Source organism: Geospiza fortis, unplaced genomic scaffold (assembly GCF_000277835.1).
Source record: "Geospiza fortis unplaced genomic scaffold, GeoFor_1.0 scaffold131, whole genome shotgun sequence".
Lineage (NCBI taxonomy): Eukaryota > Metazoa > Chordata > Aves > Passeriformes > Thraupidae > Geospiza > Geospiza fortis.
In genome coordinates this window covers 2767567-2787358 of record NW_005054391.1, presented here as the reverse complement: position 1 = coordinate 2787358, position 19792 = coordinate 2767567, and the positions used below count along the sequence as shown (strand labels likewise).

General features: G+C 39.6%; 1 protein-coding gene across 4 annotated transcripts in view; it reads right to left on the bottom strand.

Annotated features, from left to right (window-relative positions):
* Positions 1-7953: 7953 nt before the first annotated feature.
* Positions 7954-19792, bottom strand: part of BBX (BBX high mobility group box domain containing) — a 131303-nt gene continuing 119464 nt past the window's right edge. For all 4 annotated transcript variants that reach the window (XM_005425608.2, XM_031060794.1, XM_031060793.1 and 1 more), the window contains 3 exons: positions 14453-14650; positions 13646-13835; positions 7954-10962 (listed from right to left, as the gene is read on the bottom strand). In XM_005425608.2, the coding sequence (XP_005425665.1) occupies positions 10875-10962; positions 13646-13835; positions 14453-14650 (476 nt within the window). In that variant the 3' untranslated portion in view covers positions 7954-10874. The remainder of the gene's footprint in view (positions 10963-13645; positions 13836-14452; positions 14651-19792) is intronic.

Below are 19792 nucleotides of genomic sequence, written 5' to 3'. Positions count from 1 at the left end.
TGGGGAGCCCAGCTTTGCTGCTCTATCCACTTCCCAGCAGGATCCCACCCCCTCTGCCTACCTTTTTGCAGAAGCTGTGTTTGATGCACAGCCACAGCTCAGGAAAACTGTTGTTAAAATACTAATTAAAAAACCACTGCAGGTTTTTCAGAGTTATGCTTGGGAAGGTGTGGGATACTATCCATCCCACTGAAAATCTGTGGTATGTTTTGCTACTGATGTCTACCAAGTGTTCAGCCTCTCAAAAAAAGAGAGGAGAGAAAGGCAAGATAATTGAAAAGCAAGGTGAAAGATTTGCAAGTGAAGCTTGGTGTTCCCAACTTCCTGCAACAACATAAAGAAAACCATCCATGGAAGAGATCTTTCTCTACCAAATATAAAACATTTTCAGTGGGACAAAAAACCCAACCAGTTCTTTTTAAACAGTTTTTATGCTGTTCATGTCCCTTGTATCTTGATGGAAACAGATTTCCAGCGGCTGAGATTTGTGGGATGGTGGTTTACTGCTGGATACAAATGCACATTCCAGGCACGCCACCACATCCTCCCACAAGCACTGTCAGGTGTGACAAGCCAGCACTGCTGAGGGACTCCCATCTATGTCCGAGACAACTCACAGCATCTAAAAAATTCCATTTGCCACTTTCACTTTATCTTAAGACTGTTGAAATAGCTATATTTGTGGTTTTATTTATCAAAAGTACTAAAAAATTGCTCTTCTTGCAAAGCACACTGAGTATTTTCTGAGTGGTCTAAAAGCCCAGAAATTTCTATTTAGGAATACATTTTTATCTTATCATTAAAGATTCTTTTAAATCCCTGCTGGCAACCCTTGGCCTTTAACTAGAGAACCACCATGTCAAGGTGGGACAGGAACTATCTATTTTTTGGTCTAGGTTCTTTAAATTAGTTGTAGATTAACAGAATCCAGGAATATGAAACTAATGCTTTTATACTGACTATTGTGTTTTATGCTGTTTTCAAGGTTCTCACCCATGAAACATACCATGAGTAAAATCCTCATAAATTAGTTATTTCAAAAATGCAACCCTTCATCCCTAAGTGACTTCCTTGCTGGCATGGATTCCTGCATGAGAAATAAGTAGTTACCTTCACTTTGAAAGATCCCAGAGTTCAATTAACTACGTCCTAAATCTGGTGCACTACAGACAATTACTAGCAAAGATATTTAGAAAAAAATTATGTATCAAGATTAAACAGTCACATGGCAAATGCTTCCCTCCATTACTTTCCAGTGTACAACTATGCCTTGTGCCAGCCAAGCACAGTGTATTTCCTTAAGAGAGCAAGAAGAATTCTCTTAATTACTGATTCAAATAAGGATGAGCACTTGATATTATTTATGATGTACTTGCAGGGAAGCACTCATTAGCAACACTTACACCACGTGCCAAATACATCTGTCATCTGAGAGTAATGGGATGGTTTCAAACTGCATCACCCCTTAAGCAGCTCACACATTACTTCTGAAAAGTTACTGCTACAGTCACTGAAGCAAAACACAGCATCCATTCCAAGCCACAGACTTAAACTGTAAATTCTGCTTTTTTTTTAGACCACTTGGCAAACCTTGCTCTTGAAATTGGAACCTCTTGAAGACAATGAATTGTCCATCTGCTGTGATGGTAATTTCCCTACCACCTTAGTTCTGCTAGAAAACTCTGCTCTTCAAAACAAAAGCAAACACAGCCTTGTTGCCACAACCTGTCAATCTCTGCACCGCCCACTGAAACCTGGAAGCTCATGAAGGTCCAACTTCACCATCAAGTTCCTAGCTGGGTTTGTTTCACTTTGTATTACAAAAATCCATCTCAGCAGCTGCAGGCAAGCACAGAGCCCACACAAAGTTGTTGAGGCACTGACAAACTTTTTGCCATCCTGGAGAGGCTTGTAGCAAAAGAACCTCCCCCTGCCAGAGCTCACCTTCATGACAAACGCCATAGCTGGGAGTCCCAAACCAGATGAATCATGAATGTAACAGGGAATCGTCTGTCAAGAGAGAGATGTGCAGTGAATTTGCTTCAAATGACATCACTGTGACTGATGCCAATGGCAATGGCATGCTGCAGGCTGCCTGAATCAATGACATGGGTTTTGCAAGACTGAAAACACACAAACTCCAAAGCCATTACAAAAGCCATTATTGGACATCGAAACCAAAACTATGTATCCTAAACTATTGACAGATTGGCATTATCTGATTTCCAAATTCTCCTTAACTCCTAAAAACAGCAAAGTGTCTTAATAACCCAGTTGTGCTGACCAGGTATTAAGGGAACTCATCCTTACTAGGAAGGAAGGAAGGAAGGAAATTGATGCTCAGATTGGTCTGACTGAAGGCTGATGGTCTGCTGTAACTGGGAAGCCTTTGGTGGGCCATATATGAAACTTGTACTCCAAAGATGTACTCCAAAACCTTCTTTAGGATTGCAAGGACACCTCCCAGGACCTCAGGTTTTCTCTTTCCCACCCTTTTTGTTTTCTTAAATTGGATGTTGTTTGATTGCAACCTGCCTTCTCTTAGTGTGCTGCAATGCTAAGCATGTCATTCTGACTCAACTGGCTTGACTTTTGGGTCTATTTCAATTAGTTCCCCTTGTTTCACAGGATGACAAATAAGCTAAAGTGCTGCTCTATATGGAATACATGTTTTGTATTTTGTACTTCATATAGGCTGGATTTTCAACTGGAATTTCAGCTGGGCTTGCAGCAGCGACACTGTGGGCACTTCTGCTGAACATCTAATAATTCTCCAATCAGAAAACAACCAATAAAGCCTTGATGACATTTCAAGTATATTTTAAATACAACTGTATTAGAGCTCCATTTCTTACTGTTGCTGTGCCAAGAACAGTCCACAAAAAAAAAAAAAAAAGAAAAAAAAAGAATTTGACACTGGATAAAAGGTAGATGTTCTATCTTACAGGTTTTATTTCAGAAAACAAAACAAAACAGAACTTTGCAGCAGAGATAGGAACACATCTCATATTTTGTTACAAAGTGCTAGTGTCCTACTGGAGAACTGACAGCCACATGAGCTGGTGTATAGCATGGCTACTGTATGCCCAGGTAGACTGTGTGTCTCACTCCATGTTGTCACACTGTAGGAAAAAAAAGTCTCTCTGAAAGCAGAGTTAGCTGTATATTAAAAAACTCCGGAATGAACAATGAAAGGGACCCAACAATGGTATCGAAGGGAGAATAGAAGTGTCTAGCAAAGCATGGTGCTTTAGTTGGATGATGCCTTTCCATCCTGTGTTCTTCCAGAAGTATTAGTGGAAATTTACCTTACCTGACAGTTAAGAGTCAGTGAAATGCCATGCAGTTGGAAAAAGCTACCTGAGTGAGAGCTGGGTAACAAACCAGATCTAGATGCACTGTGAATTAGCTGAATTCGGCAGGTTTTTAGTTGGAAGAACCAAATGAAAACAGGAGAAAAGATGGGACTTCAAGGAATAAAGACAACTGTTTAAGGTAATTTAGTAATAAAAAAAAGTGAATAGTGACTTCAAGGTCCTTAACAGGGCATTGGATATTGACAGAACATGCATTTCTTAAAATTTCTTCCACTTTTTTGCTCACTGAATCAGAACTTTCCTTCCCTTTTCCCATGACCTTTACACGGTCTTTAAGGCTGAAGCTTTTCCATTCCTGGTGTTTCTTTGCAGAGATACTGATGCATACTCAGTAAAGCCAGTGCAAGATGGCATACGTTTCTTCTTTCCTGAGTAAATAGCACATAGATTAAAAAAAACCCTAAATGTTTCCCTTCTGCTGCTTTTGACTCAGAGACAGATCTGCTCCCATGTGAACAGCCAGTGTCTATTGGCTTCATGAAGTCTGTTCTGGGGTCTTCTGTGATCAGAAAGTACATGGCAATCAAGGAGGTTTCAGGCATCCAAGGACAGAAAAAGAGAAGATCTCAAACAGTCTAATTTTCAAGCCTCAAGACTGTAAAATATATGGGCAGAGCAGATTCCTGGTTTAAACAAGTTTCCAAAGCAATGGGAACCTACTACCTTTACGTTTAGGCATCACTTGCTACTTACTTCTAAAAGATAAACCATTATTAAGTTCTCTTATGTCCAAAGACTGAAATCATAGCAAGGGCTTCTTCTGTGGGATGACTTTGCTTTTATCTCTGTTGACTATCAACAAGCTTCCCAACTGTGCAAAGAAGAAAAAATCCACAAAAATGAAATAGATACCTAGAAAGCTCAGAAGAAAAGGCAAACTTTTCTTCAAAAGCCTAACTGCACCGAGTCCTGGCTCTCTCTGTCCCACCATCTCCAGTTTCATGCAATGTAAGTCCACAGAATTCTAGGGCACCTGAATGGATCTGTGGATCTTCTAAGCAATGTCAACAGTGCTGAGCCAGGCTCAGAAGTTTTAAATAATAAAATGGAAGCTCCCAGTACAGACACATGTAAGGAAGAACAACTGGGCAGAAGTTCTTTGCAAAGTACATGACATCTTCACAGTCATTGTGTAGAAGCTGAGTGGATGGTCTGACAGAAAACTACAGCATACAGTTCTGAGGATCCATCTCTGGGTTTTGGCATCTTCCATTTTCTGGTGAAAATGAGCTTGTTTAAATATAAACAACCCAACAAGTTTGTACTGTAGCTAAAAACAAATTCTGCAAATACTGCTAACTTAGCCATATGTTAAAGTAAACAATCATTTGATGGTAAAGCAGGTGAAGTATCAAAGAAGCTCCATTTGAATAGTATTTATTTGCAATCATTAGTTTTAAACGGGAAACTGTTTACAGGCACACACTAGATAACCAAAATAGAGTGAACATAAAGAAATCTATTAAAGGTCCTTATCAAATATTTCAAATATTTTATTAAATCTTTTATTCAGCTTCATTATCACAGTTTGATGTACTTTAGCATGTTATACACATGACTTAACATGTGCACTTAGAAGTATCAAATTAGAGGTTTTTGAGTAAAGTATGACATTCTATAAATGTGCTTCCTGACTTAACTACACACAACTAAGAAGGCAGTAGCTCTGTTATACCATTGATGGAGATGAACCATTGTAAGGCATGTTTACACCAAACTTTGGAGAGAATAAAACTATATACTAAGTCGAAATTCAGTGAAAATACATGTGAGAATAGAAGTTGAAGGATTTGGCTCCAAGAAAAAAGATCATAGCAAATCAGTTGTGTTGAAACTGTCAACAGATACTGGTTATTAAAAGCAAGCACTGCTGAGAAAGGTTTTTGTAGCATCCAGGTCAGCAGGATCTGTGCTTTTTTTCAGATGTGATTTTTGAAACTCACACCTTATTCTGTTTAATGTGAAGAAAAGATACCAAAATCTAGCAAGGAAGTTGGAAAACTATGGTCTGAAAAACTTCAAAGTTGTTTTATGAGCAAACACGGGAACACTTCAGCACAGCGTACATGCCGGAAGTCACTGCACTCCGCTGTGTGTGTGTGTATATACACACACGTGCAGACATACACGTAACATGACTCTCCTGCTTTTGTTGCCCTCAAAGACCCAAGCACTGATTGAAGTATAGCAGTACTGAGGGGCAAACGAGGTTTCAGCTTGGAGCTGAAAAGAGCAGACGAGCATTAAATTTGGGAGCCCAGTCAGTTTTCCTGAACAGATGGTTTTTCCAGTGGAGTACAGCGCAGGTCTGCTGGTATATGCTAAACAGCCAAGATTCAGAAACTACAATATAATTATTTGGAAGAACTCCATAGATGTTAAGCTATTTGCAGTAGTTTTAAAATTCCACCTCAATGAAGGCCCTAGGTCATGATGACATGCTTCCCCCAGGAACACCATGCAAGCCCAAGCTTAAATCCAAAAGCATAGTGGTCTGTGATCGGGGCTCCCACACTGTCACGGTGCCAACAACAATGCTGCCCATTAAGGAAGAAGGGTTTCCAGCCTAAACCTGGGTGTGTTGCTGAGTGCAGACCTCATGTCAAGTCTTCCTAGATTTCTGCCATCAAAGAATCAGTGGGGGAACATGAAATAGACATCCATCTTATAAGCTTCTTCAAAGTTGTCAATTCAGTACATTATATTGAGTATATAAATGACTATGGGAGTACTTCGGTGAGACCATAAACCTCACTGTGCCTTTTTATTGGGGAATTCAGGGGAGGAGGCAAGTAACCCTTTCACAGCCTAAATATGTACTTGTTCATCGCACTCAGCGTCCTGAAGGGCCTCAGCACTCTGGCAGCTGTAGTTGACAGTTCAAAAATACATACAGGGTAGAGAGAATGCCATGAGTATTGCAAAACATGGCAAAAGAGGTCTACAACCTATCAAACAAGCACAGCAAACAAACAGCATCTAATGGATAATGCAGGGTATACAACACCCAAGTTGCACAATTATGTTTCCTTGCAAAATCAGGACTGTGAACGTAAACTCCAGAAGTTGTTTCAAGAGCAGCACGTGGCTTACTCGACACCTCTGGAAACATCACAAGTCCACCACCCCTCAAGCACTGCATCTTCTGCTCTTACAGAAACTGATCTCACTGAACCAAGCAGAGCTAGCGGGTCCTGCAACCCATATGACTGTGGCAGAGGCTAAACAAAAATGCTTCAGCAACACAGTTTGGCTACTACTGTATATTCAGCCTTTATGGTGTCTGCGCTATATAAATGTTGCTCTTGGAAAATAAAGCACACAGCGATATACAAATGGTATCAATGGCCAAAAAGATTACATGATCATGCCTGAAAGCAAATGGAAGTTAACAAAAGTAGTCTTTTAGGAGAGGTAGGAATATTAGACTCAGCATTCAAAAAAAAGGGAGTGCACTCAAAAGGGTCAACATACATTATACTGTCTTGTAGACCCATCATGTTTCTGGTTTCCTACATAATTTTTTTTCAGAATGTACACACCCAGGCACACACAGGTACACGCACACACACACACGGAGTCACACACACACACCCCTATATATACACATCTAAATTCTTTTCTAATTCCCCTTTGTTGCCATAATGTTGCCATACTGAGAATAAAGGACAGCTTTCCTTACATGCTCTTAGCTGCCCCATGTCTATAACTTGCTTTCAGTTGGTTCAGTATCTGTACAGTAGCTAAACAGGCAGTGGAAATTAAAATTGCTTCAATTAATATCCTGTTGTAAAAGACAACATCCAAACTATAAGGCATTCCCTTGTACTGACGTGACTTACAACTCTCTACTTGATACAAACTACAGAATGCTCTTCAGCCTTGTGCTACAAAGGCAGCTTTCACCCAAATAATAAAGACCAAAACTGGAATTGAAACACCACAAATCCACACACTTCTACTAGTCCCTTGTTCTTGTGCCCCTTTCCAACAATGCTTATCACTTTAATTTCAAAAGTCATGCACCAGTGCTATAAAATAGAAACCCAAACTACCAAGAAATCTCCTACTCCTGACTTTGGGATACTGTATTAATATAAAAGAGCATTCAGAGAGCTTAAATAAATATATTCTTTTCTGAAATCACAGCACATTCAAGGGGTACTTACTGCCAAAAGCAGAGCATTAAGTAATCTCCATAAATATTTTCAGAATAATTTAGTCAAAAAAGACCTGTAAGATATGAAGTTTTGATTGATTTGGTCTAATACCTGGAAAACAGCCTACTGTGGGGATAAGAATCTGCATCTCAAATGTTCTGCAGAACATATTTCCCATATTTGTATACAGTACTAGAACAATTAAGAAGACATTACAGTAATTTTCTCCCAGCTTCTTAGATCTGTAGCTTCGGCTATGACAATGCATTTCATATACCTCAGAACTATGAAATACTGAAGATGACTAAATAAATAAAAGCCAAGGAAAACTGGGACAGTACTGCATTTTACACTTGAGACAAGATTCCCCCCTCCCATGGATAAGTCATAGAGGACAACTACAGTAAATGCTTGTCTTTTTTTTCAAAGAAAGATTTATACACAGGTTCAGATCCAGAAAATAATGTGAAATGCATAAATATTGATAGCTTTAGCTAAGTTAAAATGGGTTCAGTAAAGTATGATACAACATATTCAGAATAAACAAAGCAGAAAAGCATCATATTTTGGTTTGCTTGAGATATACATAAGGTGCAACAATTTCTTCTCTAGAGGCATTTGTGGACAATGTGTTAACAGGTAACAGTGTTTGCTGGTATACTGAAGTACACACAATAGCAGTAAGATTTTCCAAAATGAAAGCAGCTGAAATTAATAAAAATTAAAACAAAACAAACAAGGAAAAAACCCAACCCCAATACAGTAAGATATTGGTCTGAAGTTTTTGTTGTGCTAACAGACTTTGTTACCTGAAAATAGTGATACCCCTTCTAGTAGATTCAGGGAAAATTCTAGCTACTCAAATCAAGACATCACTCATAGAACCAACAAAGGCAAATGCCTAGTGAACTATAAAGCATTGCAGGATTTCTGCTACTCTCAGTGCCTAATCGCTTAAAAATTAAGCATATCTACAAAAAGGTTTGTAAGTATCTGAAAACAGTCATATCCAGTAAACTGACCCAACCCTACCCCCTCTCTAAGGGAAAGTCAAGGAAAAGCAGATCAAGTAAGATATTAATTAATATAGAAAAAAGTAATTTTCTGTTTCTTTTAAAAAAGGTACCATTAATATACAGAAATATCTCCAGGAACAATATTGAAATTTAAATCGAGGAAGGATGGGGTGCTTTGACAAAAATATATCTACTCTAAAGGTTTCTAGAGAAATAAGTTAGTACCATTGTCAACGTGAACGGCCTGCACTGTAACATATTTGGATTTCAGCTAATTATAAAGTGGTCCAAAACTCCAAAAGCCACCCTGCTGTGACCCACAAGTTTTAAGTCTTTTAAAATTTTCCTGTCTTGTTAAAATAACTTATAAAACTTTAATAAAATCTTATTTAAAATACCACCATAAGCTGCAATGGCATTCTAGGGGCTCTTAGACATTTAGTCACCTGAATTTTTAAAAAAGCCTTTTCACTGACTCATTGGTTTGTACATTTTGTTGTTCTTCTCTTGTTCCCTTCTTTCACCACATGCATCCTCAATGTTGCTGTTTCAGTGACCCTTCCCCAGCTACATGCCTTTTGTCAGACCTTTAATCCTTTCTTAAAACTCTTGTGGTACACTGTATGTTGTTTCCTGACACTGAACCAGAGACTTTCACTTAACTACAACAATGAAAGGCTAAACCTAGCAAGCATTAATAGTTACTGTCCATATGGCTATTACATCAAATTAGTTACAAAATAACCTCAAAACACATTATCAATTCAGTCAAGTATAAATAAGAATGCTTGATAGAATGATGTAAACTTGCATCATTTAAAGACTTAATTCAAAGAACTTCAACTCAATCTAATACTATCAAAAGTTCAGCCGGTATGACGAAGACTAATAGAAAATTATTGCTGGAGTCCAATTTGGTAAATTGTTGTGCTACAATGCAAAAAGTAGGGAAACATCTTGTGCTATAGAAGAAGTACCCTGTTGAATTTGTAGCTTTAGATCAATTACTAGTGATCATTTTGCATCTATTGGTAGGAATCAATGCTTGGTTATACAATAGTGTAAGTCAGAATAGTGAAGGTAACAGGCCAAGTGATACACTTGGCCTACTTTTGGGATGTATTTATGATAGCAAAACACAAAAATTCAACACAAGCAGAGACAGAAACTGGCAGATGGATCTGTTTCATAGTCTGAATTCAGTCAAATGCTACTCTTCAGTTGTAGTTTAACTGTATACAGCTTTCCACTTTACCAACACAAACTGTAATTGGCCCTTTATGCAAACTCTGAAGCCGATTTGGACTGTGCATAGTAACTACAACAATGCCAGTGTCTGTAAAATGCAAAAGGTATGTGTATTGGTGTACACTATATCGAAAAGTCATGGTTTTAAGTTATTCAGAACTGTGAAATAATACTAAGGTCACTTTTGAAAAACGCATTTGCAGTACTTTTTGTTTACAGGAAAGTTTCACCAAGTCGCTCAGGTATCTATGCAAAAATAAAGGAACCCTCCAAGGCATGAAAGACAAGTCAATTATCTGCAATATTTTCTTTTCCATATACCACACCTTTTTCTAATGCACATCATCCTGGTTATTCAAAGCTAAATTAAAAAGAAACAAACCCAAACATAGCCTGTCAGAACTTTTCCCAGTAAACTCTACCACTCTGGTGGCAAATATAAAAGTGCAGAACATCTGGACCACGTGGCTGCCCAAACACCGCTAACAATGGTACATCTGTCCAGGCTGCCTTGAGTTCTCTGGAACAGGTTTTAAATTCATTCTACAATATAAACGTAGGCATAACCTATTAATATAAACCATCTTAGAACTTAAATCTTCATGTACAAAAATGACTAAGAATATCTAATAGTAACTAGTGCAGTGCGTCAGTGTTTTTGTTGGGTTTTTTTTTTTCTTTTTCATTTAGAATAACTAGATATTATATGAAACTAGTTGTTGTACTCTCTGGTTGGTAAAAGAGATGCTGTGTGAGCTAACAGTAAAGGCAGCCTTTTTCACACCAACCACCCGTTTACTGTTTAAAAGCCTTCAATAGAAAGCAAACTCTGGGATCATTCCACTCCATTTCAGTTCATTAATAGACAATATCACCCTCCTACATACTGGGTTCCAATTTGAGGACCTGGCCCAAGTTGCTAACGTCTGGCTTCCAGTGAATTCTGGGCCACTCAGAGCAATAAGCACTTTATTGCAGTCTCTAGTTCCATCATATGGACTGACTAGCTTCCCTTGGTAAAGACAAGGCTAGGATATTAGGTAAAGCACAATGTTTTACAATAAAGTGGAGCTTCACTGGTCAGCGCAGGAAATAAGCACTGGAGCCTGAGACATTTCATTTGGCTGTCCATCATGTGGGAGAGGTGTGGCCCTCTGACTTCTGCAAAAGAAGAAAAGAAAAGCCACCCATCAATACTTGGAGCACAGGAGGTGCTGTTATCAGACCAGAAAAGACAGGAAGCAGCAGCTGTAGGGTTTAGCACCCGACACAGACACGGCAGTATGGTAACTCCTCACTGCTGCAGGTGCTCACATACTCTGGTTACACCTGCTTTCAGAGGAGTCCCTGCAACAGTAATACATAAAACAGGACAACCTACATCCCAATGCAAAGGCAGGAAAAACCAGATGTGATGGTATTTGACTACAGAAAGCAAAATCCAGAGCATTAGAGTAAGTTCAGAGCACACAAGTGCTGTGACTCATTTTGTAAGGGAGCTGCTGCAGTCCTCAGAAGCAGAGCAGATAGCATGTGTGGCAAAAGGTAAATGCACAGAGGCACAGATCATGTTAGTGTGAGTCAACAGACAGCTTTTAAGCAATATGGAAATATACTCATCAGCAGAGTTGCACTGGGATTCCTCCACGTTACCTGACTCCATCAGCCTAGCACATCTCTTTAATTACTACAGCAGTGTTAATTTAAAAATGACCTCTTGGCACAGGGCATCATAAAAATAAACTGTGGCAGAATTATGTGCTGGAAATCAACATCAGTCATGGTATCAAATGGACTTGGGAGAACTCCTTTGCAGCTTGCCTTTTAAAATACATACGCCAAGCATGTCACCGCCTGTTATTTACTCTCACAAGTGAGGTTCTATTTTTGTTACAGTATTTGTCATTGGTAGTAATGAAAATCTGGGGCCTGATTCTTATTTACACCAGGGACACTTTACCTCACTCTGGCCAAGCTAAGACCCCCAGCAGAAACCCCCAGCAGAGGTACTCGTGCTTCACACAAGGGGAGTGCAATGAAGTGGCCCTGGCACAAAATGCAGCTCAGACTCACAGTGCTTAACCAGGGCATGCACAAGGTAAATGAAGACAAGCAGAAGACTTCAAATGAAAACCACGTTGCCAGAAGGACTCCATGTCCCAAGGCTCTATGAAACTATTAAAAAAAAATACATTCAGACACTGAAGAAACACATCAAGCAAGCCTCCAGTTCTTTTCTTCACATTTCTGGACACTTGCAAATAAAGTGAGTTACAAAAAGTAACAATAGTTGGCAGAGTAGAAAACAGAGAAGCATCTAGCCTGTAAGATTTAGATTTCTGTTTTGACTTCCATTTGCCATGTCAGTCAGAGATGTAGCTAACTTTCTACTGGAAGAGTCCACCCCTGTTGTCATTTCACATTCCTCAGGATGATTACCAACTGGCATTTCCAACAGTTGTGGGATATTTGCCCATTTGGTGTTTTCAGGCCTTATGAAAGGTGCTGCATTGCCCAAGCTACATAATGACATGACAAAACATGGGATTCAAAGAGAAAGACCCAAGCACAAAGCTCTGCAAAACATTAGCTTGCTTCAACAAGGACAAGAGGAGGACAAGAACTTTAAAGAGGCACAAGGAAGAAAAAACACAGCAGAGCAAATCCTGTTGTTTTGTGCATTTCTGGTCAGTGTTAATGGCAGTCAATGAAACCACAATGGTGTGAGTGAGAGCAGAGCTTAGCACAGCACTTCCACAAGTTCCATTTTGTGGCTTATTATGACAGACAGCCTGACTGCAGTGTGAAATCACTTCTCACCCAACACTGCTTAAGCAAGACAACACCTTCTGCAGAAAGGAACCAGCAGATCTATTTCTTTTAGGGTCCCTGAGCTTCTAAAAAGCCTTTAAGCATTTGATGTGCAGCCTGAACACAAAGGACTGGGTTCATCAATGGGGCTCATGGGAGGAACAGTTAATTGAGGTTGTGAATGGTTTAATGAACTGCTGCCTTGAGAAGTTGCTTAGGCAGCCAGCAATCTGTAAAATGGCATCTGTAGAGGCTGTGATGATTTCAAACTGGCCCAATGCTCCCTCAACAAGTTTTCATTGCAGGAGAGGATGGGGTTTCATATCTAGTAAGTTCCATGAAAGAACAACACTGGATAATCAGGAGCCAAGGAGGACCTGCTGTAATTGATTTACTCCCATCACAGGTCTGACCATTCTGTACTGATTCATAAGTAAGTAATTCTCCACCTGATCTGTATGGACGGCCTACTTAATAACTGAGAGGACCAACCTAAGCTACCATGGCTTTCCATCAGCCAGAGTAGTTCTGCCCCATACAATTCTGCAGACGCTTTGCCTTTTACACAGCAAAGCACAGGAGTAAAAATAATTGGTTAGCTTCCCTCAGCCATGTTCAGCATAAAAAAATTGATCTCAAAATGTATTAAATTCTCTCCACCATCTTAGGTTTTAGGCCACTGTGAAATGCAAATCACCATGCAGTAGCTATTCAAATCTGCTATTATCTGACACATAGCATCTGATAACTCTCAATCATTAGGATCTCAAGGAGCATATGAACCTGTTTATATACAAAACTTGGTATGTAAGCTTACTGAGAAGGATCATTTTACTAACTGCTAAACAGATTACACAGTCATTTAGGTGAAGACTTAATACTACTAAGCAAGTGGGGTAAAGCAGACATTCATAGAAAGCTGTGGAAGGGGATACGCAGGCCAAATTAAACAGTCTGCTATTCACATGCTTTCTAACAAGCTGTCAGCCACATGCTATTTACTTAAGACAACAAGAAGAAAAGAAATCCATACCTGTGTACGTTTTCCATGGCTGCTACTTCTGCCAGAGCAGCTAAGCTAAAGAATGCAGACACTGCTGGCATATCTGACGTAATACTATGATTTTCTTCTGTCTCTGTGTTTCTGGAGCATTCACTGCTGCAATCTCCTTCTGCACTTGATGATTTTTGAAGAGTACTTTGTGGCTCTTTTGCCTTCTCCTCTGCAAAGAAAGAAAGTTAAGCATGCAGACATAGCCCATAAATTCACTGCAGCCTATTGATATGCTGACTAGTCTGGTGTTAACAGAACCTGTACCTTTAGGATTTTGATTCTGCCAATGTCATCTGATTCATGCTGTAACCTCTTCTGACTCAAGCTACTGAGTCAGAAGCACAGTACTCAGGTTTATGAAGCAGTTTACTGATTTTGCATTCAACTGAATTTGATCTTTCCCTCAGACAAGAGAGCTTTTTTGTATGTTTTAGATACAGCAGTCCTGAAAGATTATCTTACTGGAGAACTCCAACAGGGACTGCGGCATTACTGGAAACAAATTGTGAAAGGTAACCATTCTCCATTTCTCTCTGCATCAGTTCACAGTTCTTAGAGCGAAATACCCAGGGAGAAAAGATAAATTTGGTCATTCAAATAAAAGAAGTTGGCCATTATGGACGCAGTGATTTCCCAGTTGGTGGATACCTGTATTTTAAATAATGACCATTCTAAGCAGGTAAGAAAACAAGCTAATTAAAAACCACTGCCCTGATAGGTTGCTTGTACCCTCAAACCCTCTCCAACCATTCAGTTTCAATGAAATTTTAATTCCAATTTCCTTACCCAGTGTCCCTGCTGCTGGTGACACTCGCCCATCTGCTGTTCGGACAAGATGTGTGATCTTAGTTTTCCTTGCTTTCCTTTTCTGGCTGCCAACTAAAGGCTCATGCATCATTGCTGGCTCTGGAGTGTTTAGGGCAGATATAGAAATTTTATTCTTCCAGGCACTCTCACTGGAATTTCTGTCTTCTAATAGTATGGCTGGAAGAGAATAAAAACACAACTTTAGATGTAGAATAATTCAGTCACTAGCTATGCTCATTTTGCATCTACCTGCATAAAACTGTTCCTCACAGGCACTTAAGAGCATAACCCATGCCAAGACATGATCTGAATGCCACAGATGTTTGCAGTGAAGTAACAGAATCCATCTTAAAGATAATACTGAAGGTTCAAGTTTCTAATATTTGCCAAGAAAATGGTGAGATTGGCAGCGGCACTTGAGTGAGAGCAGGGTATTGCTCTGTATAAAACATCCTGCAACAGAAGATGTCAGCAAGTGGCTAAGAGACAAAATGTATTTAAGGAACAACAAGGATCCTCACATAAGCTTATCTTAGCTCACAGACGGACTGACAAGCAGAATTCAGCAATTCCTGACTAAAACCTAGTCTTACCTCTTTACTCCCTCTACATCAACTCCTCTAAGAAAGGGAAATACTGCCTTTTACAAAATAACAAACCTTTAAAAACACCCCAAAGGCTGCAAATAAAAAAGCATAACTGGATCACAGCTGAAGACAAGCATGCTAAAAAAAGGAAGTAAGCATGGGATAGAATACCATGACAGAAATACTGCCCATATAAATTCAGAGCATGAGAAAGAAACAGTTTAAATCTTTCTCAGCAGCTCCAGTGTTGATGTTCTGAAGTAGCTTTTTACCCCGAACTGGAACATGATCCTGAATTTTCACTCAACTAAAGAGTTTATTTTAATCTTGTTCACAAAGAAATTGGTCAGATAGCAATCACAAAACATATTTAAGCTTCCAAAGTCTGAGCTCAGTGCCTAGTAGTCAACTGTTTGCAATTTGCATTGATTCAATAAGCCATACTGCTGATCCCATGGGGTATCACTAGTACATAAAGGCAATCTGTGACATCTTTTTCCCTCCTGTGATAAAGTGCTATGAAGCCTGCCCCATCTGTGATCACTGTCAGCTAGGGTTAGAAAGAGGCTACAGGTAGCAAATGCTCAAGTAATTTTTTACACGTGCCTGTCCAACCTGTTTTGAAATTGGGAATACTTATGATACCTGCACCAAGTTTTTGAGGTATTTTTTCCCAGTATGTTGCCATCCTGAATGATTATGTATTTTTTCCTAATGCCTGCACTTCATCCCTCCTGCTGCATTTTCAACTCATTATTTTCTTTACTCTCTGTCAGGTTATACCCCATCTCTTTGCAACAGTCCTTGATATATTTTCCACAGCTGTTGCTGTGTCTACAGTTAGCTTACTCTTCCCTCCAGTTTCTTTTAATCTTTCTCCCTCTTTTGAAGACTTTTTAAAGACACATATGTCACTTTTTGGGTGGTTTGACCAGCAAAAATTACACACACAGAACTGAAGTTAGAGTGCAAGCAACTGCTCTTTAAGAAGGGCCTAGAACGGAACAATTCCAATCTCCTGCACTGAGACTGGTGGTGTCACACAGTGGCATCTAGCCCCACAAACTGTGCACAACAGCCTAACCTTTGGCCTAAGTCTGCATGGCCTTTGCCTTTCACGTTAGTTTGAAACTGTTTATTGTTAGTTTTGTAGATTTAATGAACTTTCTATTCAAAGATATAGCTAATAACACCTTTATATTTTGCTGGCTTTTTAAACTGTTCATATGAGAATGTGGACTAGATGAAGAGAATAACTTTAACACATTTAATCTTGTCAGCAGCTGCCCTTTGCTCTTCTGTTTGAATGGGAAGGACCATTTAATGCTTCATTGTCTAAGAATACAATCAGATCTAGTACATACATGCACAGACATTTGAAACATTTCAAACTTTAATTTATGATTTTAATTCACCTATGTTCTCCTGTAAAATATTTTTGAACTTGTGCATGTTGTTTATTTGGAAAAAAAAGCACACAGTTTTAATTAGCCTTTTGAAGTGCTTAGCTCTAGCTGCCAACCTCTCCAGAGCACAGTTTTGCCATAAAACTAATTTTTTTGTAAAGAGTGCTCAAGAGAAAGCACAGGAAAAGATCCACCCTGTAACAATCCAATTAAGTAGAAGCACCAATGACTGCAAATGTGACTTTCAAGTAACTCAGCTGGGCAAACAGTGAGATGTTCAGATAAGCTTTGTGCATCGAGACCAGGATGTTAATTGGAATGTATAATTAAATAGGCAGCTTTCTCTCCAGATTTCTTATTTGGCAATTCATAAGTGTTGATTATATTTTAATGTAATGGTCTGGTTGTAGTCCAACACTATCTGTTAATTCTGATATGCTCTAATTAGCACTTTGACACTGTCTACTTCTAGCTTGATTGAGTTTATAATGCTTTTAATCTTAGTACTACAACCCACTATTTTATTTTTTTTACATTTAATAAAAACATTAAGACATGATTTCAAACAATGAACAACATATAATTAAAAGAGACTTGATTTGGTATGCATTTAATTAGATGCGTTGCATGTCAGGTCACTAGAAATTAACTTCATTGATCACTACAGCTGAGGGTTCCCTTTTATATTTTTCTTTCTTATATTGTATGTGTCAAAACAATAAAGAGAAAAAAAACCTTGAAAGGTAAAATAGGCAATAGTGGAAGACATAAGGAGGATATGATGTTGGCATGTTTGACTAAGAAACAGCAGAAAAACAGCAGAAGGTGGCTGTAAAAGCTCAGATGCAGTAAGTATATTCCCTCTCCATGCTTTTATATTGTTTTATATTCCCTCTCTCAGGTTTTTATTTTAATTCTTGAAATAAGACTTGAAAGTCCATCTACTTTCCTTTTTTCCTCTAGCTCTAGAAGAAACTCTTTATCACTTCAACATAACATTGCTGCCATACGGTCTTGAAGAAGGAAGGATTAAAGGTGAACAATGAGTATTTTGTGTGTGTGGGTGCAGGGTGAATGTTGAAGGGAAGAGCATCTTTTCCTCTTCTCTAGCAGTCTTAGTGGACACTGGGTTTAGAAATCATTTCACTGACTTACAGAGTATTATTCAAGCAGACATAAAACCTAACTTGGAAATAACACAAAGGCTTTACTTGCAAGAGCCTTTGTGCTGACCACTAAAGGAGAAAGGAGTCCATGTTTCAACAACTCTACATCTAAACTATGTGCTCCTCCACCTTCTTCAAGAGGAACAGCATCCCACTGCTTCAAGTGACAAGGGTATACACATGCTCCAAATCAGGACCTGGTTTTGTTTTGCAGGAAGGATAGGGCTAGCCAGGTTTCTTTAATCCATTTGATATCCATTCTGCTTCCACACTGTCCTGCATTCAAGAGCTGTCCCAAGAGGAACTCAGTTAATTTTTCAGGGGAACATTGTCTAGACATTTATACAGTAACTGCAGTTACTGTGCAGTCCTGCCAACAGGTCTCCATGACAGTGGCATGGGCAGAACTACTAGGCTATCTTTGCAAGCAGAGATGAGAATATGCCATGAAGGTCTGGGCCTTCAGGCATGACTACACCATGGCAGAAATGACTCTGAGAGAGACATATCCAGAGGTCAATGCCAGAGAGTTTCCTCAGCTAGGTTTGTTAAAGGTCTGCACAGACAGTTTATCCTATTCTGCAGGCATGCAGAGGACACGTAGTCTTATTTCCCCCCTATCTTTGTGAACAAGAAAAACAAAGCCAATTGAACTGACTTGCCACACCACAGCTTTTCAGATGAGCTTTTCAGACCAAACCCCAAAAAACCACAACTTTAAAGAATTTCTTTAGTGGTGCCTGTTATGAGAGAGAGCTGCAGAAGTTTAACCACACTTAGTGGAGAACAAACGCTCTGTGGGTCTAAGCATGCTGGTATCAAGGAAAAAAGATGGGCTTAAAAGATCTGATTGTCTTTCTGGAAGATTTAATTGTCTTTATGAAGATAAACAGTGAAAATCTAGCCAGACAGAGCATCACTTCAAGTCATCAGTGTCTACAGAACCACTTTACCAAGGAAGTGATGCCAGACTGACCTAGCAGAAATTCCAGTTCTTCTGACAATAGGAAACTGCTACAATACTGCTTTGGGGCCAGGCAGCACACAGAGATGCAGCAAAGACTGGGGACTAACAAGCAGAGATACAAAGCAGCAGATGGCCAAACCAGGTGTAGGAGACAGTGGCCTGGGTGGGAAGCTCTGCTGCAGGAGCCTGTCCTGATCCAGCCCACCTCCAACCAGAATGGTTGCCAAAGGCACAGAGCAACTGGCTCCCTCTGGGCTGCAAGTGCCACAAAACAGGGCTCTGATGTGTGTGGGAGAGCTGCTGTAGGAGCAAGCACAGCAACAGGGCTGCTTCACATGTGAGCTGGTGTTGAGGCCAGTGCATGTGTTCCTCCTCTCTTCTCTTCCTGTGCCAAGGCCAGTGTTACAGTTGGCTGCTACAGAGACCATGCAAGAGCCTCAGCACAGCTCACTAAGTGTACCTGCAAAGATGCAATCACTGTGACTTGTTATTTTAAGTACTGTGTCCCATCGGAAAGCCTTTCTGGTGTGGCAGAAAAATAAAACTCCCAGATGACTGTTAATTTTCCCAAACACGCATAGGTCCAGCTGTGCTTCTGTCAGCCTTCCTGAAGAAGAGATGTACCTATTGACATATTAAATTGCATTTCTGTGTGCTCTCTGTACCATTTCACTGGGGTTTAACTGGGCTGTATCCTGCTCTATGAACAGCTGCAAACTCTTAACATAGTGACGTGCACTGGTGCTGCTGTGTACAGTGTGGTCAAAATTCACTCAGATTTTCATACCAGAGACACACGGACAACACAACACAACACAATCCCATTAAATCTGCCTCTACTGCACTTACTTTCCTTCACTCCTAACAGATGCATACAGGCACACACACTTTTCAAGATGAAAAAACATGAAGCCAGCATGACCTCTGCTGACAGCAATCCTTCCAAGTGTCTCCTCTGCAGCTATACAAACACTCAAGCTCCTTCTTTCTGCAAAATTAACTTCATAAAAACCAAACCCGCACATTAGTTAGACTTGTGACTCACCACAAGTATAGACTAACCACAGAAAGGAGTGGAAGTTTTCATTTATTGTTTGATTCACAAAATGCTCAAATAAATATTATCTGAATTGAAATGAAGATTCTGAGATTCCCATCTTGAATGCTGCAGAATATGAGACAGCTCAGCCACA